Here is a 21899-nt window from a genome sequence, read left to right on the forward strand (position 1 = left end):
TAATCAAATTAAAAAACAAAACAAACCCTCCACCCTCCACATAGGGAGCTCGGTTGGCCCAGTGGCAAGAAGCTGCACTGCATTCCTGAAGGTGTGAGGTTTGAGGCCACCAGCTGCTCCAACAGGATGGGCAGTCTCCTCTCATGTGGTTAACTGCCTCTGAAAACTGCTGAAGGATCAGCTATGAGATGGTTCCTACTCTGCGGAACACAGTGACAGCAACAACAACAACTCATTGCTATAAAGTCAACACCAGTTCACAGTTGACCTCTGAACAGGCTTCCAAGGACGTAACTCACACTTGAAGTGATTGCCCATCTCTATTTCATAGTGCCCACTGGTGGACTGAAATCACCTCCGGGTTTGCAGCCCAGCTCCCTCCCTGTGGCCTGCTGAGCGATGATGGAAGTCTCTTCTGATACCATTCCAGTGGCTGGTCACTGTCATCATGAGTTGGAATCAACCTGACAGCAGTGGGTGAAGTGGGGAATGAGGTGAACAGCTCTAGTGGAAGTTGGGGCCTTGAGAGGAGAGAGCTCGGTTCTCTACCCACTGAGTACTTCACCTGTGGCCACACTTTTACTGGCCTGAATGAGAATGAACTCCTAGTTTCTTCTGAAGGATTTGCCTGATGTAGCATGGCTATTTTCAACAGTTGTATGTCTTTCTAGGCACTCTCTTCTTTTGCTCTTTGGCTAAAGAGAGCAAACAGGGTTTCTTTTGTTTGCTTAGTTTTATCCCCCCCCCCCCAAATTGCAATTTCCAGGTTGTTGACTTCATCAGTGCAAAGTCTGGGTTACAGGAAGCAAAACGAAATTCATCATCACATTGTCCCTTAGGTCCTAAGCACCCTGGCCTATTTCCTTTTCTTCTTCATCTTCCAGGCTCTGTTTTATATACATAGAAGGTTCAGATTCATTAAATGGGAAAATATTTCTACTCCATTCTTGCTGGTGTAGGATCAGTTCAACCACGTATGAACTTTATTTTCTGTGTAAAATGTGTACAATATGTTTTTATTTGTGCAGGTACCTGGAATTGGAGAGCAGTGGCCATCGGAATGAAGTAAGACTGCATTACCGCTCAGGTAGTAACCGTCCTCACACAGAAGTGTTTCCTTACATTTTGGCTGATGACAAGTGGCATAAACTCTCCTTGGCTATCAGTGCCTCTCATTTGATTTTACACATCGACTGTAATAAGTAAGTAAAATGTTTTCTATCCCCAAAATTGACAATTTATAACTGTTCATGTTCCTTGCCTCATGTTTATTTATTTATTTATTTTTCTTTTTTTTTGCAGAATTTATGAAAGAGTGGTGGAAAAGCCTTCTCTGGATTTGCCTATGGGCACAACCTTTTGGCTGGGACAAAGAAATAATGCCCATGGATATTTTAAGGTATCTTTTGGCTAAAGTTTGAGCATAAAGTATAGGTGTAAATAATTCAATTATTTTGGGAAAATAAACTTTTCTTTGTGTGGAAACCATGACTTGCATATTTTTTCCTAAATTTTTGGAGTGGTTCAGACTAGTTCATTCAGGAACAAGACAGGGAAATAAGAACAGACTGTTGTTGTTAAGAGACATTTAGAACTCATAATGACCCTGTATACAACAGCTTTGAATCCTGCTCTATCCTGTGCTTACCTTACTGTCTCTCTAACACACCTATCCCCATTACCCCAGTCACTGAGTCAGTCCATGCCATCCAGGGTCTTCCTTTCTTGTGCTGATCCTCCACACTCCCAAGAATGATGTCCCTTTCAAGGACTGGAAACATTTAAAGGTTGGTAAAGGAGAGCATGATTTTGAATGGGGAAAATTAGAAGTTGAAGCCGTAGAATAGGAAACGTAGATGAAGCATAGTGAGCCATTTCAAGAGAGAAATTATTATGAGAGACCAGGGAGAGCCACACACATCTGAAACAGCATAGCCCGTTACCTTCTTTGAGTTGGACACCATTGTTCCTGACTTTACAGGATCCAGAGATTTGGCTGCTATGCAACATGCAAAATACCCTTATTTTCTTTAACTTTCTAGAATTACATCAACTGGTGATTACCCCCCTCCCCCTATTTCAGCTAATGTTCTTGTTCACTAACATTTTACTAATTAGGGTCCATCCCAGATTTGTTTTGACAGCCATGAATGAACTAAGAAGAACCAATTCAAAGCCCTGTGTTTTGGTTCTGTTTGTGTCTATGTACATTTGCTTTTACTTTTATATTTAATTTGGCTGATAAAATGATTTCCTGTTTTATTTCTTCATGAGTTGGTCTTTAGACATTGCAGAAGTATTAACAAGGATTTAGTCAACACAACATATCATTCTTTAGACATTAAAATCAATACAATTATTTTTAATTATTAAATTTTATTAGTTTTAATGAACATTTACAGGGATTTTGGGTTTTCATTCCTTCATTGCTGCACAGTTCTCTCTACCCTCCTCCCCAGTTTGTTCTTCTTCCCCTGCCATCCGAATGTCTATTTTAATTGTACAATTGCCACAGTGCTTGTCAAAGTCAGTTCTGATTAATCTCCTTTGTCAGTGTCCTTTGCCATTCCCTATCACTCCTTCCTGAGAGAGACTTCATCCTGATTCATAAGGAAAAGGCGATGTCGTATTCTCTTAGCTACTTCCTGCTGAAAAGGGACGCTGTGGGTTTCAGGGTGAAGATCTTCTCTCACTACTTACTCTAAAGGGCCCCTTTGGCAGTAGGAAACACATAGACTATTATGGAGATTGATTTTGGAATTTAGATGCACTGTTATTAATTGTGCTTACCTGTACATGTTCATATCCTTGAAGATGTATCATGGAGGTGTTACAACCTAGAAGACACAAATTTAACTAACAAGTTATAAGTACATGAGTCAAAAATTATGGAAAAGTAAAAGAAAAAGATTCTTTCATTGTTTTACAAACCCTCCCCCAGGTCCCCTCCACCATGGAGCCATCGCTCTAGACTCCTGTGATGACAGAAATACCTAGTCACATATCTCTTTTAAACAGTTTTCTCCCTCCTCTGTTTCAGTGCAATATACATTATCGAACCCATCTTACTCAGTCTCTCCCCAACCCCGAGGTTAGTCCCATTCTACAACAGTAGCATCATGTAATATTTGTCCTTTTGTGACTGGGATATTTCACTCAGCATAATGTTCTCCAGAGTCAACCATTTTGAATAATATTGCATGAGTTCCTTGTTTTTCAATGCAGCATAGTATTCCATTGTGTGAATATACCACAGCTTCTCTAGCCATTCGTTTGTTGATGGGCCCTAGGTTGTTTCCAAATCCTTGCTATTGTGAACAAAGCTGCAATAAACATGGGTGTGCATATATCTGCTTGGATGTCAGCTATGGTCTCTTCAGGGTATATTCCCAGTAGTGGAATTGCTGGGTCAAATGGTATCTCTATTTGCAACTTTTTGAGAAAGCACCATACTGCTTTCCAGAGGGGTTGCACCATTTTACACTCCCACCAACAGTGAATCAGGGTTCCAGTTTCTCCACAACCTCGCCAGCATTTGTTGCTTGCTGTTCTGTTAAATTTCGCTATTTTGACTGGGGTGAGATGATATCTCATAGTTGTTTTAATTTGCATCTCTCTTAGGGCTGGGAATTTTGAGCATTTCTTCATGTGCTTGTTAGCCATCTGAATGTCGTCTTTGGTGAAGTGCCTGTTCATATCCTGTGCCCATTTTTCTATTGGATTATTTACCTTTATCTTGTTGTGGTGCTCAAGTATTTCATAAATTCTGGATATAAGTCCCTTATCTGATATGTTATTACCGAATACTTTTTCCCAGTCAGTGGCTTCCCTTTTTACTCTATTGGAGAAGTTTTTGGATGTGCATAAGGATTTGAGTCTTAGAAGGTCCCATTCATCTATGTTATCTTCTCCTGGTTGTAGGTTATCCAGGATACTGGGAAGACTGTTTATGTTGTGGATTAGGATTCTAGTGTTGTTCCTAGCTTTTCTGTAATGAAGTTTATAGTCCTTGGTTTTAGTCCTAGGTCCATGATCCACCTTGAGTTGGTTTTTGTGTATGGAGTGAGGTGTGGGTCTTGCTTGAGTCTTTTGCAGATATTTTTCCAATTTTGCCAACACCATTTGTTAAAAAGGAATTTTAAATGTTAATATATTAATAAACTCTCAGTGGAAACAAAACTTTCAGTGTTACATTTACAAGAATGTTGTTAGTAATATAGTATTGATAGATATTTGATATTCATTGTCCATAGCCAGTTTGCACTCTAGATATTGGGAAAGAAATCTTGTTTTCAGGGAGACATAATGGGCAATATTTATTAGCCATTGGGAGTGAATTGATTGTTTCCCCCCTCCTATTTAAAAAGGTATTTGTGATTATGGTTGCCTGTGGTGGACAGTGTTTTGTGGAACTCCTCGATTAAAACAAACTTCAAAGCAGGAATGGCATCCACTTTTGAAACAGCTTGTCTCCAGAAACTCTATGAACTTCGGTAAATGATGAAAATTATACAAGTGTTCAGGTCTTTCATTCATAGGGTCACTATGAGTCATCTACGACTCGACAACACTTAACAACAACAACAACATATATATACACAAAAATACATTAAAAGTAGGAAGCAGACATTTCTTTTTTACTCATTGTCTGTTTAGAGACAACATTAAATAGAATTTCTTCATTATAGAAGACCTAAAAAATACAATTAACTGTATAATTTAAAGATTAATCTGTAATTTAATAAATAAATTAAAGTAACTGCAAGTACATGTTGTTGTTGTTGTTGTTAAGTGCCATCGAGTCGCAGGCGACTCATAGCGACCCTATGAAGGAGAGTCCTCAACTCTTGGGGGTGTTTCATCCTCTCTCCAGGTTCAGAGGGTTTCCAGAGGCAAGCTATTGCGGAAGTGGATGCCACTCCTCCTTCCAAGCTTGTTTTAATCGGGGAGCTCCACCCCACTCTCTGTCCGCATGGGTAACCAACCATTAATGCATTTGACGCATCAGTGTCACAGTGTTCAGCCTCACAGCAACAAGTGACCACTGTATGGCGCCTTGTACACCAGGGCTATACGACCTAGAGGAATGTCTGAACAAAAACCATGAAAGACAGGCCCGAGGGCCGCGGATTAAAAGTCACCCACCTTTGGCTTGGTAGCATCGCTTTCTATCTACTGGGCCAGCACATCTTTCTCTTTATGTTGATGTAATTGTTGTTAAGTGCCATTGGGTCGCAGGCAACTCATAGGTTATTTTTCCATTCTTCCTTCCTAGTAACTGCATCCAGAAGCATATCTGTTGTTGTTGGGTGCTGTTGAGTCAGAACCAACTCATAGCTGACCCATTAGCATGTTTTCCAAACCAGTAAGTTGCACAGGGAGAGAGTATGCATCATTTTCCTGCAAAGCAGCTAGTGGATTCGAACTACCTTTGGGATTGGAGCACATCTTCTTACCTCTAGGCCACCAGAGATTCCCCCGGAGGCATATCTAGTGTGTGGAAATTATGGCACCTGCCTTGGGCACCACATGAGGAAGGTACCATTGAGCGATCTCTCTTGGCTATTATGGGTACTGTTTTCTATAGATATGCCTCTGTCTGTGACAGTTCCTGAAATACAGAAATAACTTAATGGATAGTTGCTATGTAAATTGTAGGTAATTTGTACAACTCTTAGAATCCTTGGTAGACTAGATACTAGTAAATTTATAATTGTAATACAGACAAATTTATAATCCTGGATATTTTTTCATTTATTTTAAGTTATGTATCAAGTGTTTTGAATAGATGACTTATTTTATCATAGTACTGGTAAGTTTGTTAAAGAATTTTTTATTGTTCTTTTATGTATATGTAAACTTACTTAGAGAGTTGAGTAGCTTTCCCAAAGCTAGATAGCTTGTAAATGGCAAAGATAGGGAATTGATTCCATATTTTGAAAATTCTCAAAAATGAATAATACTCTTTTTAGAGATAATGGATGGCAAATGTGCTATGTATGTTAAGTCTATTTTCTTGAGAAGACAAAGATATTAACCACGTGGTCTTTCAAACGACCTCGGATTCATCCTCACAAAAATTGTATTTATAATTCCACAGGCCTTAATTATATTTTGAATGGTGAATGGTACACAAGTGAATTATACAGTGTAAAAACTTTACAGTTTTCATAGGAGCCCTGTTTCCATGTTGTTTCTTCCAAGTTATAAGAGTTTGTAAAAAAAAAATAACCTTCTTAATTTACAATGAAGCAAAAAACAAATCCAGAAATTGTAACTCATTATGCTATGATATCATGCATGATCAGGTAGAGGGTTAGTGAGAGAGGATAGACCCTCATTGAGATGGATTGGCACAGTGATTGCAACAATGGCTCAAGTATGTCAGAGATGACGAAGATGGCATAGGGTAGAACAGGAATCATTGGGTTGCTAGGAATCATACTCAAGATGATAGCACCTAACAACAATATCAACAAACACTGAAATATATTAATTCCCTAAAAAAAGTTTACATTGGTACATTTTTTTGTGTGTGTGTTATTTACTTGGAGTATATGTAGGACAATATTGACTGGTAAAACTTTATAACAACAACAAAGAGTAATATATATATTATATATAATACTAATACATATAATTTATATATATTAATTAATATACAATTAATTAATTAATAAACAAGATACATTGTTGTGTACCATCAAGTTGGAACTGACCCAAAGCTGGCCCTCCAGCTGGTTTTCAAAGGCAATCTCACAGAAGGACATTGCCCATCCTTCTACAGTGGAGCAGCTGGTAGCCTTGAACTGTGTGGTTTCATTGCAGTGCCACTTTTTACCACTAGATCCCAGAACTCCCCAAGATATAAATACACTGAATTATCATTCACACTGACAGATTTTGGTGTCAAATAACCAGAATATGTGTAGACAAGTATTAACTGATAACTGATAAATATTTATAAGTAAATTTAGAATTCCCTTCACAGTATAGTGATACTATCATCTATGTCTTTAAACATTGTTAACATTACTTAGAAAGATAAAGCATAATGCCAATTAAAGAAAATACATGGATCTTTATGAAATTGTATTTTAAGTTGATGAAGGAAGCGAAAGAGCTAGTCGATGAAAGGGACAGCAGGAATGGGCTTGATGAGATCGGTCTGTGCTACCTTTGTCCTTTGCTTTAAGCTCAGCAAAAAGGAGGCTAATTGTATGGTAATGACTAGGGATGCATGTAAATTTTGTCTGTAAGCATGTGATGTGGCCTTCTGTGTAAAATGGGTCATTTGCAGTTGGCATTTTAAAAAATGCCCTGTTAAAGTTTTATACTCCTAAGGACTCTGTGCTACATCTTACTGAAGCTGTTCAATAAATCCTCTATTTTGCACTGAGAAATGAGTTGTAAAATATCCCACTGAAAAAAAAAGGCAAATGCCCCAGTGCTCATTGCTTTCATGACTCAGTTTTTACATCCTTTTCTTTACTAATGATTGCAGGTAATTTAAAATTAATGTCAGTTTCAGAGCTGCTGAAACCAGAGCTCATTTTCAGGCTGATTTTTTTTAAAGGTCATTTTCAAGCCTGCAATGGCTAACTAAAAATAACATCTCAAAACAACTTGACTGTTCCCTCTTAATTATATCTTGGCACTTAATCTTAAGGCTTTAAAAATATTATCAATGAGAGAGTACATGGGTAATCATCTATTTTGTCTGATCTATTTCTTTCCCATTGGTTTGAAGAGACTATATTAAAAATGCCTCTTTTCTGAGGGATTTTAGTGAGTTTATGTGATAGTGTGTTTTTCATGAACTTGACTGTTGACCATAATTTGGGTAGATGAAAGTAATGTGTCTTTTTAAATTTTTCACACACAGGGTATAATGCAAGATGTGCAATTACTTGTCATGCCCCAAGGATTTATTGCTCAATGCCCAGATCTTAATCGCAGTAAGTCTATTAGTTCTTGCACTGTGTGATGAAAAGTGTGCTTCTTGTTCAATTTTGTCCACAATGTCAGTTTGAAATTGGAGCTCCCATATATTAGTTGTCAGCATGGACTTAAACAGATTGAACCCCTTATAAATACAACTTGACCAACATAGTATTTGTAATTCCAGCCTGTCCAACTTGTAATGACTTCCATGGCCTCGTGCAGAAAATCATGGAGCTGCAAGACATTTTAGCCAAAACATCAGCCAAGGTAAAAGTTACTCAGAAATACTGTGGGCGAGCACAAACATCCTGGAGGTTTCTCACAGTGCTTTTTATAACCACAGATGGTTCCCTTTGAGATTTTCCTCATACTATACTTTTTTTCCCCTTTTTTCTGAGGACTGTATGCTTTAGACGTTGCTGAATCTAAATTCCTCATCAAGGAAAGGGCTTATAAATACACAAGCCCTCTTTGTAACCATTCCATAAATCAGGAATTAGCCAGATTAGGTGGTTCATAACCTGCTCACTATAAGAAGGACTTACCTAGTTCTTATTAAACTTCTTTTTACTCTTTTTATGTATTTTTATGATCAGAAACAGAGGTGAGGAGGTAATTGTCAGGAAATTAGATCCCAGAATTGTACTTAGGAAATTTCCCACGTGATACTTCCTACTACAATGTTATAGATCTAAGATTATTCACTAAAATTTGAGATATTTTTAACGTTTATGAATAATTTTATCAGACTTGTAATTTTGTACTGTAATTTTTGGCAACCCAAATATTTTATTGTCTGTGTGATGGCTGATATAAATGTCAATTTTTTTAACTTATTAAGTAAATTATTCATATTTTTACCAAGTGAAATAGTTATTAAACATTTTGAAAAATTACCTAATGCTTTTCTGTGGTGTTATTTTAAATTAATTTTCAATTTATGGGTTATAAATTGTACTTTGTTTCAAAGATAGGAAACAAATTTGCACAAAACTGAGAGAGAACCCCTTATTTTCACCTAAAGTATACTTCTAACAACCAACCATCATTGCTGTGGATGCTTAAATAAGAGAGGCAGATGCCAACTGAAGTGTTTTGCATTTCTGCTTTCCTGAATGGTGAACAATGTCAACCACTTCTTTTGTTCCACAGCTGTCCCGAGCTGAACAACGAATGAATAGACTGGACCAGTGTTACTGTGAAAGGACATGCACTATGAAAGGAACCACCTACCGAGAATTTGAGTCCTGGACCGATGGCTGTAAGAACTGCACATGCTTGGTATGGCTTCCTTTTGAGTCTGGCCAAGGGAACTGGGATACCTCACACTTTTAGAATTTTATTAGAATAATGTAATTGTGAAAATTTTAAGGCCCACTTCCTCAAGACACAGAACTGAAGTGCCAGTAAACCTGGCCAAATTTAAAGAATTGTGTTGCATTATTAAAATAATTTTCTAACTTATAAATATAATTGTGGTTTAAGAATGCTATAAAATTTAAGGTTTTTAGTACACACATAAAATTGGCAAATTAAATTAGAATAGTAAGGTGATTCCCCAAAGTATTCAATCCTCACTTCAGGGGCTTACAATTCATGTTTTTATGAGTTCATTTAAAAACACTAAACCCTGGTGGTCTACCTTGTAGGGAATTCTCCTACTAACCCCAAAATAGAGTCTCTGGTAGTTTGAATCCACCAACAGATCCACTGGAGAAAGATGAGTCTTCTCCAGTGCTGCTAACAGACTGTGGAATCTCTAGAGAGTAAGATTGGTAGCAGTTTAGACTTGACAGCAGTGAGTTTTTGAAAGTAATTTATATGCAGCATTAAATGTTGTGGATTGGGCATATAAAGAAATACTATTTTTTTTAATAAAACAGTTTTTCTTTTTGTATTAGTACAGTAGCACACACATTATAGAGTTTGGATAAAGAAGATTTCTCTAATTGTTTTCTAATAAGATAGGATATATTATAGCCTTATTTAAAAATACATGTTCTTTTTCAAAGAAGTTCAAGCTTCAGTTGTTGTTGAAGTTTTAAATTCCTCATTAATTCATCTGTAAAAATTATTTTGACTGGAAAAATGTTGAAATTCTATGTGAATGAGCCTTTAACAAAAAGAAAAGTTCCATACTCACTGAGTTTATCCAAGAGTAGTAATGCCATACATATAAAAAGACAGCTCAGAAATGTTCATGTATATACATATTGATTGTATGATTTTTCATCAGGAACTACTCTGTCCTTACCAAGTTTTAACACTTGAAAACACAGTAAAGCGTATTAAAATTGAATTGAGAAAAATACAAGGTTATGTAGAAAAGAAAGAGGAATAAAATGATTAGGAAAGCCTGTGAACATATTACAACGTTCAGAAGTCAAATTCTTGTGATTGTTGAGATTGGGTTGTAGTGGTTATCTTCACTGTGTCATTGTGGTGGTCTTTCCCTTCTTAAGTGTCCACTAGGTAAATACTATACTATGTGACTGGGCCTTGCAAGATGGCAGCAGCTGTTCCAGGAGTCTCCTGGTTTGGTTTTTGCTTTGGAGGGTTTTTTTTCCTCTACTTGCATATTTTTGCTTTTTTAAATTTTTTTTTATTGATTAGCTTACAAGGTTTGTATACATTGTGTTTCACACTATTATTCATGCACATTGTTCATAATAAACATTCTCAGGAATTATTTTTTATAATATTAATCACCACTGGACCTTGCTCATCATTACGCTGTCTTTTCAACCAGATCCTTCCCATATCTTCCTTCCCATCCCTCCACCCACCAAATTGTGTAACCCTATAGTTTCAGTCCTACTCATCCTCACCTCTACCCACTTTGAGTTACCATACATGTTTACTAATTACCCTTCTATTTTTAAATTAATGGTTTTATGCAGTATTTGTCCTATGAGATTGCATTTGATCATTCAGCATAATGTTCTTCAGCCTCTCCCAAGTTACGTAGTATTTTTCAAAGTCATTGTTCCTAAGTGCTGCATAGAATTCCATTGTGTGAATGTACCTTAATTCCTCAGTCCATTCAATTGTGGTTGGACATTTGGGCTGTTTTCATGTTCTTGATATAACATTGCTATGAACATTGGTGTACAAATCTCCGTTAGTGTGTCAGTTCTAATGTTCTTGGAGTTATTCCTAGTACTTAAATAGTTTAGTTGGGTCATACGAAGTTTCTATGTCCAGCGTTTTTGAGGAAATGCCAAACTGTCTTCAAGAGTGGTTGTGCCATTTTACAGTCCCACCAACATTGTATGAGAGTCCTCACCTCTCCACATCCTCTACAACATTTATTGCTTGCTGCCCTACTAAGCTGAGCTACTGCTACTGTGGTGAGATGGTTTCTCATTGTGATTTTGATTTTCATCTTTCTTATTGCCAATGATTTTGACCATTTATTCATGTTTTTATTGGCCTCATGAATATCTTCATTGTGAAGAGTGTATTTTGCCCATTTGTAATTGGGTTATCAGTCTTTTTCTTATGAAGGCCCGGGAGTATTCTGTAAACTTTTGTTCTGAGACTCTTATCTCAGATAGTATTACCAAATATTCTCCCCCAGTCAATGGGCTTTCTTTTTATCCTGTTGGGAAAAGTTGTGGTTTGTTTTTTTTTTTGTTGTTGTTGTTGTTGTTTTAATTTTCTCTGGGTCCTGGTTGACTCGCCAGAGGCCTTTTGATGGGAACCAAGGGGAACTTGAAGCATGAGTGGACCTGTGGCCATGTTTTAATTCATGCCTGCACCCTCTGGTGTGATTGTTATTATTTTTTAAATAAACACTCCTAAGTGTTACAGCACTCTTCTGTTAGTTCTCTGTATTGAGGTAACTATGGATTGCTATGATACTGAACGTTGCATCATTGGTCTGTCAAGGGCCATAATGGCAATATTTAGTTAGCTAACAGATTAAGACAAGCTTGGAAGCAGGAGCGGCATCCACTTTAAATATGCATGTAGAAACTCTATAAACTTAGAGAAAGGACAATAGTTATAGAACAAAGTTAAAGTCTTTTGTTTATGGGCTTAGTAATAGATGACACTTAACAACAACAAGATATATTGCAAAGCCCTTGTTTTCCATTTTGGATTTCCATTTGGTTGATGCTGTATGATGGCACTCTTGTTTTGGTTGAGGAGCTATGTAGATTGTTTTCTTTATTTAAGCCTAGAGTTTAGGGTCAATAGGACCTCCAGGAGGACACTTGGATTTAAGGCTAAGGCCTTGTTTCCATTTTGGAAAGTGGGTTCTCTTGTTTTGGTGGAGGGTCATTGTGGAATATTTGGTTGCTTTTTTTCCCCAATGTGTCAAAAGTGATAATGGTTACTTATGATAGACAGTGTTTGATAGAGCTCCCCAATTAAAATAAGCTTGGAAGCAGGAGTGGCATTCACTTCTGGAGTAGCTTGCCTCTGGAAACCCTATGAACTTGGAGAAAAGATAGAAGTTATACAAGTGTTCAGGTCTTTTGTTCATAGAGTCGCTAAGAGTCGCCTACGACTTGATGGCACTTAACAATAATAACAACAACACTAGTTTATTTTCAAAATTCAAATGCATCGTTTCCACAAATTTTTTAATTTTTTCCTCACACCTCCACCCATCAAATTATACAACCCCATCCCCATGGACGTCCTCATTTAGGAAAATTTTTTGATGAGCACAGAGATTTAATCTTTAGAGAGTCTCATTTATTAATTTTATCCTCTCCAGATTGTGCATTTCTGGGTGTATCAGGCAATCTCTTTATACCATAGGCTAGGCTTTCTAAACTTGGTCCTATTTTGTCTCTTATAAAGTTTATGGTTTTGGGCTTTCCTCCCAGGTCTCTGAGGCACTTTGGGTTAACTATTGGGTAGGGTGTGAGACGTAGATCTTATTTCAGCTTTCTGTAGGTAACAGTCCAGTTTTGCAAGCATCATCTGTTCAAGAGGTTGCTATTTCCAAATTTGATAGGTTTTACTTCCTTGTCAACTATTAGTAGACCATAGATAGAGAGACTAATTTCTGGATTCTTGGTTATATTCCATTGGTCTGTGTGCCTGTCACTGTACCAGTACCATGCTGTTTGGGTTACTTGAACTATATAGTAGATTCTGAGGCCAGGAAGTGCTATACCTCCCACTTCATTTTTGTTTTTTAGAAGTGCTTTGCTAATTCATGTTCTCTTTCTTAATAAACTTGACAATTTCCCTTTCAATCTCTTTGAAAAGTGAAGTTGGTTTTGGTATTTGGATTGCATTGAACATGTAGATTGCTTTTGGTAGGATTGTCATTTTCACAACAATGAGACTTCCATGAACAAGGCACATTCTCCTGTTGGGGTGGTTTTCTTGTTTGTTTGTTTGTTTGGAGGGGTATTTTTAGGTCTTTTAGTGTGTCTCATAGAAATGTCGTGTAGTTTTCCTTGTACAGGTCTTTTGGGTCTCTAGTTAGGTTCACTCCCAAATATCTCAAATTGTGGTTGGCTGTTGTAATAGTATTACTTTCTTATTTTTCTTATCTATGTTTTCTTTGTTAGTATAGAGGAATCCCACGATTTTTTTGTTATTAATCTTGTATCCTTCAACCCCACAAATTTGTTCCACTAGCTCTAACAGCTATCAACATCTATCAGAGTTCATAAAGTTTCCGGAGGCATGTTATTTACTTGGGTATATGGGGTTTACTGTCTACACTACCATATCATCTTTATATAGAGGCAATTTAGCCATCTCTTTTCTGTTCTGGATGACTTTTATTTCCTTTTCTTTTTCTATTGCACTAAGAGGTACTTCTAATATAACATTGAATAGAAGTGGTGACAGTGAGCATCCTTGTCTGTTCCCTGTTCACAAGGAAAATGCTCTTAGTCTTTCTCCATTGAGAATGAAACTGTATTTTTTTGCACATATACTTTTCACTATTTTGAGGAAATTACCTTCTATTTCAGTTTGTTGATTGTCTTAATCAGAAAACAGTGATAGATTTTATCAGACATCTTTTCATCATCATTGGCTAAGATTATATGGTCCTTGTTATTTGCTTTGTAAATGTGGTCTATTACGTTATTTTTCTTATGTTGAACTGTCCTTGCATATTTGTTATGAGTCCTTCTTTGTCATGATGAATTGATTTTTTCATATGCGGTTGGATTCTATTGACTAGGATTTTGTTAAGGATCTTTGTGCCTTTGTTCATGAAAGATGCTGGTCTGTAGTCTTCTTTTTTGGTGTATCTTTGCCTGGTTTTGGTATTAAGGTTATGCATGCTTCATGGAATGTCTCTGAGAATTTTCCTTCCTTTTATATTTTTTGAAATAATTTAAGTAGAATTGGTAATAAATCTTCTCTAAATGTTTGGTAGAATTCAGTTGTGAAGCCATCTGGTCCAGCATTTTTTTGGGGGGTAGGGGAGTCTTTTTATGTCCTGTTCACCTTCTTCATTTGGAATGGGTCTGTTCGAGTGTCCTACATCTGTCCATGTCAATCTGAGTAGGGAGTGAGTTTCAAGTAATTTGTCTATTGAAGTTTTCAAACATATCAGATTATAGCTTTTCATAATGTTCCAATATTACAGATTAAATCTCCTCTGGTTCTGTTGTGATGTCACCTCTCTCATTTCTTAATCAAGTTATCTGTGTCGTCTCATTTTTTTTCTTCTTTTGTTAAGTTTGGCAGTGCTTTATCAATGTTATTGACCCTTTCAAAAATCCAGCTCTTGGTTTTGTTGTTGGTTTCAGTTGTTTTTCTATTTTCTATCTCATTCATTTCAGCTGTTGCTTTTATAATTGCCTTTCTTCTAGAGGCTGTGGGGTTAGATTGTTGTTATTCTTCTATTTGATGAAAGTGTTGCATTAGACCACTTACTTTGCTTCTTCATTTTTTGTGTGTTTGCCTACTGTTATTAACTGGTCCCTGAAGATAGTCTTATCTGCACCCCAGAGGTTTTGGTATCATATGTTTCAAGGAACTTTTTGACATCATTCTTCATTTCTCCTATAACCCAATTGTATTCTGTCAGGGTGTTGTTTAGCTTCCACACTGGTATTTTTAAAGCTTTATGCTCTTGTGATTAATTTTTAGTTTTATGGCATTGTAATCTGAGAAGATACTTTGTATTATATCAGTGTTCCTTAATTTTTTGAGACTTGCATTGTGCCCTAATATGTGATCAGTTATGGGGAACGTACCATGTGCACTTAAGAAGAAAGTGAATTTTTAGTTGGGTAGTACTCAGAATACATCCACAAGTTAGTGTTGGCTGAATGTGTTTAGATCTTCTGTATCTTTGTCAAGGTTCTTCCCTTCCTCCCCCCTTTTTTAAAAAAATATTATACTGGTTTATTTACAAAGTTCAAATACATTGTTTTTTCACATCAGAAATGGTGTGAAAGCCCATTACCTTCACCCTACATCAAATTGTGTGACCCTATGATTAACCCTCCTCCCATACATTCTCACCTCTCTGATTCCACCTACTCATTCTAAAATAATGGTTTTTATATAGAATTTGTCCTTATAAGACTGAGATAGTTCACTCAGCATAAAGCTCTCCAGTCCCTCCCAAGTTAGGAAGTAATTTACAAAATCATTGCTCCTGTGTGCTGCGTAGTATTCCATTGTACGAATGTACCATGATTCCTCAGTCCATGCAATTATGGTTGGACATCTGGGCTCTTTACATGTTCTTGTGATGGTGAATACTACTGCTATGAGCATTGGTGTACAAGTCTCTACTTGTGCCTCAGTTCTCAATTTGTCAGAGTATATTCCAAGCAATAGACAAGATGGGTCATATGGAATTTTTATATTCAATTTTTTTTAAATTTAGTTTGTTTATTTTTCATTTCAATGAACATCTACAGAGATTTTGGAATTCCATTCATTCATTGTTGCACCCTTCTCCCCGCACAAACCCCTCCCCCCCCCCCCAGGTTGCTCCTCTCCCTGAAAAGCAAAAGAAAAACTGCCTCATTGGTACACAATCCCCCCCGCACCTCCCCCAACCCCCCCCCCTACCCCCAAATATAATCCACTCTGCAACCCTCATTGCATACTCCTACGATAAAAATAATGCCCTAAAATATAATACTTTTAGACTATTCTCTCCCCCATAGACTTCTTTTGAGGAAGCACCAAACTGTATTCCAGAGTGGTTGAACCATTTTACAATCCCACCAACAATGTATAAGAGTTCATATCTAGCCAGATCCTCTCCAACATTTATTATTTGCCACTGCTACTGGGGTGAGATGGTATCTAATTGTGGTTTTGATTTACATCTCTCTTACTGTCAGTGATTTTGAGGATTTCTTCATGTGTCTGTTGGCCATTCAAATATTTTCTTCTGTGATAATTCTTTTCGTTATTTTGCCATTTGGTAAACTGATATTTGACAAGGATATAAAACCTATTAAATGGGGAAATGACAACCTCTTCCACAAATGTTGCTGGCACAACTGGACTGCTATATGCAGAAAACTGAAACAGGATCCACATCTACACCATACACAAAATCAACTCAAGGTGCATCAGAGACCTGAGAGTAAAACCAAAAATCATAAAGTTCATCAGAGACAAACTTGAATTAAGCTTAGAAGGCCTAGTAAATGGTATGAAGAGACCGTCATATACAGCCAGAAATGTACATTCTGGAGAGGATAAAATTGATGAATGGGACTTTCTAAAGGTTGAATGTTACATTTCTTTTGAGTTGATCTCTCCGTTGGTGAAAGTGGTATGTTAAAGTCTCTTACCACTATTGTGGTAATTCTGTTAACTCTATTTTATGTAATTAATAGGTCATTGGAACACAGATGCTGGTACATATCATTGATACATAGATGTTGATCAATGTTCTGTCTCTTTATCTACATAAAAATATAATGCCCTTCATTATCTTTTATGTTGGTTTTTATTCTGAAGCCTATTTTATCAAAGATTAATATTGCCACTCTTACTATATTCTGGATGCCATTTTCTTGGTATATTTTTTTCCCCCAGCTTTTTTAGAGTTTGTAATTCTCTTCATTTCTTAGATGTGTCTCGTTTACACAATATATTGCTGGACTTTGCTCTTTTTTTTTTTAATCCATTCTGCTATTTCTTTTCTCTTGATCGGCACATTTATTCCATTCACATTAAGTGTGATCATTGACAGGCTGTCTCCTGTACGTGATTAGAACTCTAACCCAGGAACAGTGGTGGTATAGGAGATGGTAAAATATCACCAACTATGTTAAAATCCAATTTGTTTTAGCATTGTCAGTGTATCATAGGGTTTTACTAGATAGAGAATAATGATATTTATGACATTTTTTTCATGAAGAATTTTATATTTAAGAGGCTAATAAAGACTTGAAGACTACCAAACTACAACTTAGAAATTCTTTAAATATTGTTCTCTTCTTAGAATGGAACCATCCAGTGTGACACACTAGTCTGTCCGAATCCTGACTGCCCACTGAAGTCTGCACTTGCATATGTGGATGGCAAATGCTGCAAGGAATGCAAAGGTGAGCATAATTTTTGCGATCAGTACTATATTTTTTTACAGTTTTTGTGAAGCTTTGTAATCTTAAGTATTCATTAATCATTGACCAAATTTCACCAGTGGCAAGTGAAAAAGCTTTAAAAAAATGGTGTAAGTAGGAAGAATATTGTCTCTATTTCGGTTGACCTATTCTATTTTAAAAGTAAAGGCTTTACTTGACTTCGGGCAGGAATATTTTTACTCAAAAGAATTTCTTCTCTTTAGTGACATTAATAGAGGAGATGTGTAAGAAACTTGAAAGCATTTCACTAATTATAATTTCTTGATTTACTAATTATAATTCCTTGATATGGATACTTGCCAAATAGGGTATTAATGGTTACATTCTTAGCCACAATAACCAAGATATATCATGACAAAAAATGATCTTCAACAGCAGATGATATGCTGCCCTATTAGGTAGACCACAGGTTTCTATGCTCTTACATTCTCCATTGTGGCCTAGAGGCATTGCTTCGATTGGAGTGGTGGGGAGAAACTTTTACTGGGTAGGACATTTTACTGCCTTTTAGTATTCATTGTAACTTTGAATCATCTGTAGCTATCCTCAAATGGGTTTTATATAATTGAATCATCTGTAGCTATCCCAAAATGGGTTTTATAGAATTCATTCAGTAACAGGAAAGTGTTTTATCTCTGTTACTTATGCTTTAAAACAGTGCACTTAAATTATTGTGGCAATAATAGCAGCACTTATGAGAAGTGAATTGTTATAAACTTTGTCTATATAAAGAGTAAGGGACTTGGATTATGGGTATGTAAGTATGTTAATATGTATACACATATACACACAGAGCAGATGAAAAGCTGCCTTTGTTAAGACTTTTTTTTTAGTGTTTACTCTACACTTTTATCATTGTCATATCCTTCTTGTGTCTACACAGTATGTAGTGTGCCACTGCTGGTAAGAGTGACAAGTTACCAGAGTAGAATCAGGAAGTCGCTTTGTAATCCATTGATTTAATTCCCTCAAGAGCTCATTTATATTTAATTTTATTAGGCTTTACATTGAACTCAATCTGTTTCATGAAAGTGTATTAGCCTAGTCAAATACATTTGGCAGAACCAGGGAGGATTGAATACAATTGCTCCTAAGACATGTCACCAGCTAATTTCCTTGATGAGACGTAAGCTGAGTTTTTCCTTGGACTATTGCTAATAACTAGATGCTTGTGATGATGTTCTTTTCTTTCCTTTGTCAGTGATTGGAGGTAGTAGGAAAATAATTCCTATATGACTTTATATTTATAACATGTTTATAGTGTGAATTGTACTTTTTTTCCCATTAATTTCTTTTATCCTTCTTTCCACCCATACTTTCACGTAACCTGTGAATCTGATAGATTTACTTTGAGTGGTGTTGGTTTTATTAGCGACAGGCTGGTGGAAATGATGGCCCATTGTAATTGTATATGCATTAATAAGAAATGGTGCATTTCAATTCTGATTTTATAATTTTTCTTTGTTATTAAGAGGTCTACTAAGTTAGCCTAACGCTTGAAATCTCCACAAATGTTATCTGAGTCAATGAATTGCTGAAATATTTTGAGATTCATTAATATAGTGTTTGTAGCAGATGTTTGTATTGATGATTGAAAATAAATTATTTTTGCTTTATATACAAAATAATGAGAGATGATTGTATGCAATCAGTGAGATAACCATAAATTACTGAAATAAAGCCAAAATAATTTGAGTCTCTTATTTCATATGGCTGAATGATTGTACAGATTAAGTGATTTTTCTTTTTCTGATAATATCTTACAATGTGGAGGATAATTGCCAGAGAATCTAAAAATTTTCTGCCAACATTTGTTTGTATTTCAATATCTGAGCATCCAGTTCTAATGAATTCAACATTTTAAAGGAGATAAAGATATGTTTTCAGTAAACAGTCAAGGAATTTTTCCCCTGAAGGGAAATGTAAATATGTATGTGCAACCTCCTAGCCACTGTTTCCACATCTTTTACCCCTGTCATAAGTTACAGTCACTGCATTGATTGATATTGTTAGAAATCTTCTGGTTTTTCTATCTTTCCCATAAAAATGTATTTTTCTAAGAACTCATCCTTTTCACCTTTTTATGGGAATGGGAATAAATATAAATCTCATTTAATCACTTGGCCAAGAAAACTATCTTCTGTATTTGTTGGTAGAAACTGATGAGTTCATCCAAGCTTGGCTCTGTTTTCTGAAACATTTCAGTTGGTATTCCATCAATTCCTGGGGCCTTATGTTTTGCCAATGCTTTCAGTGCAGCTTGACGTTCTTTCTTTCTTTCCATTGGTTTTTAGTTCTTGATTTTTTTTTATTATTAAATTTTTTTAGTTTTAATGAACATTTACAGGGATTTTGGGTTTTCATTCCTTCATTGCTGCACAGTTCTCTCTACCCTCCTCCCCAGTTTGTTCTTCCCCCGCCCTCCGAATGTCTGTTTTAATTGTCCAATTGCCACAGTGCTTGTCAAAGCCAGTTCTGATTAATCTCCTTTGTCAGTGTGTCCTTTGCCATTCCCTATCACTCCTCCCTGGGAGAGACTTTACCCTGATTCATAAGGAAAAGGGGATGGTGTATTCTCTTAGCTACTTCCTGCTGAAAAGGGACGCTGTGGGTTTCAGGGTGAAGGTCTTCTCTCACTACTCTAAAGGGCCCCTTTGGCAGTAGGAAACACATAGACTATTATGGAGATTGATTTTGGAATTTAGATGCACAGTTATTAATTGTGCTTAGCCGTACATGTTCATATCCTTGAAGATGTATCATGGGGGTGTTGCAACCTAGAAGACACAAATTTAACTAATAAGTTAAAAGTACATGAGTCAAAAATTATGGAAAAGTAAAAGAAAAGATTCTCTCATTGCTTTACAAACCTTCTCCCAGGTACCCTCCACCATGTAGCCATCGCTCTAGACTCCTGTCATGACAGAAATACCTAGTCACATATCTCTTTTAAACAGTTTTCTCCCTCCTCTGTTTCAGTGCAGTATACATTATTGAACCCATCTTACTCAGTCTTTCCCCAACCCCGAGGTTAGTCCCATTCTACAACAGTGGCATCATGCAATATTTGTCTTTTTATGACTGGGATATTTCACTCAGCATAATGTTCTCCAGAGACAAACATTTTGAATAATATTGCATGAGTTCCTTGTTTTTCAATGCAGCATAGTATTCCATTGTGCAAATATACCACAGCTTCTCTAGCCATTCATTCGTTTGTTGATGGGCACTTAGGTTGTTTCCAACTCCTTGCTATTGTGAACAAAGCTGCAATAAACATGAGTGTGCATATATCTGCTTGGATGTCAGCTATGGTCTCTTCAGGATATATTCCCAGTAGTGGAATTGCTGGGTCAAATGGTATCTTTATTTGCAACTTTTTGAGAAAGCACTATACTGCTGTCCACAGGGGTTGCACCATTTTACACTCCCACCAACAGTGAATCAGGGTTCCAGTTTCTCCACAACCTCGCCAGCATTTGTTGCTTGCTGTTCTGTTAAATTTTGCTATTTTGACTGGGGTGAGATGATATCTCATAATTGTTTTAATTTGCATCTCTCTTAGGGCTAGGGATTTTGAGCATTTCTTCATGTGCTTGTTAGCCATCTGAATGTCGTCTTCGGTGAAGTGCCTGTTCATCTCCTCTATCTTAGTAAATAATTTTTTGGTTCTTCCTGAAATGGTTCTGTGCCAGCCAGTTTTTATAGTGACTCTGTGTATTCCTTCCATCTCCTGTTAGTGCTTCCTGCATCATTCAAGATTTTTGTTCATAGCATCTTTTAGTATTTCAACTTGAGGATTGAATTTGCTTTTCATTTCTTTTATCTTAAGAAATGCTAAATAAGACACTCTAAAAATTTTTAACCCTAGCACTTTGCATATTTCTCTTTAATACTTTGCTTTCCTTTCTTGAGTCTTCCTTTGAAATATTTTGTTCATCTTTTGTGTTGGTTTGTCTTCTCTTTGATTTGGCTTCCTTATATTCTAATGCAATTTTCAGAGTCTCATAGGTAACTTTTCAGTTTTTGTTCTAGTGCAATGGGTTGCATTTGGCGACCAGCTGAATTGTTGCTGTTTTCAAGATACCATTAAAAGAATATCCTAACAATCCACTTTGATAAAAATTCCAGCTAAGAAAAGTCTATAATACACAGTTATATTCTGTAATTCAGGGAGTTGCCAGGATTTGTGGCCTGACTTGTTAGCAGCTGACACTAAGATAGGAAAGCTGAGCAGATTATTAAACAGGGTAGTTCGGGAAGACAAAGCAAAGTGCTATAAGGGAATGTGCAAAGAACTGGAGTCAGAAAATCAAAAGAGATGCTGCTCTGGATATACTTACTGAGCTAGCTAGGCAATCTTGAGGACAGCTACCTGGCCAACTGACTGGATCTATATTTATT

At 36.5% G+C, this 21899-nt stretch overlaps 1 protein-coding gene across 2 annotated transcripts in view; it reads left to right on the forward strand.

Annotated features, from left to right (window-relative positions):
• The window catches only part of NELL2 (NEL-like 2 (chicken)), a 633143-nt gene that overhangs the window by 207870 nt on the left and 403374 nt on the right, over positions 1-21899 (forward strand). For both annotated transcript variants that reach the window (XM_006888181.1, XM_006888180.1), the window contains 6 exons: positions 1029-1202; positions 1303-1399; positions 7886-7958; positions 8129-8211; positions 9097-9225; positions 17354-17456. In XM_006888181.1, the coding sequence (XP_006888243.1) occupies positions 1029-1202; positions 1303-1399; positions 7886-7958; positions 8129-8211; positions 9097-9225; positions 17354-17456 (659 nt within the window). The remainder of the gene's footprint in view (positions 1-1028; positions 1203-1302; positions 1400-7885; positions 7959-8128; positions 8212-9096; positions 9226-17353; positions 17457-21899) is intronic.

Source organism: Elephantulus edwardii, unplaced genomic scaffold, assembly GCF_000299155.1.
Source record: "Elephantulus edwardii isolate Elephantulus edwardi_28Jun2011 unplaced genomic scaffold, EleEdw1.0 scaffold00065, whole genome shotgun sequence".
Taxonomy (NCBI): Eukaryota; Metazoa; Chordata; class Mammalia; order Macroscelidea; family Macroscelididae; genus Elephantulus; species Elephantulus edwardii.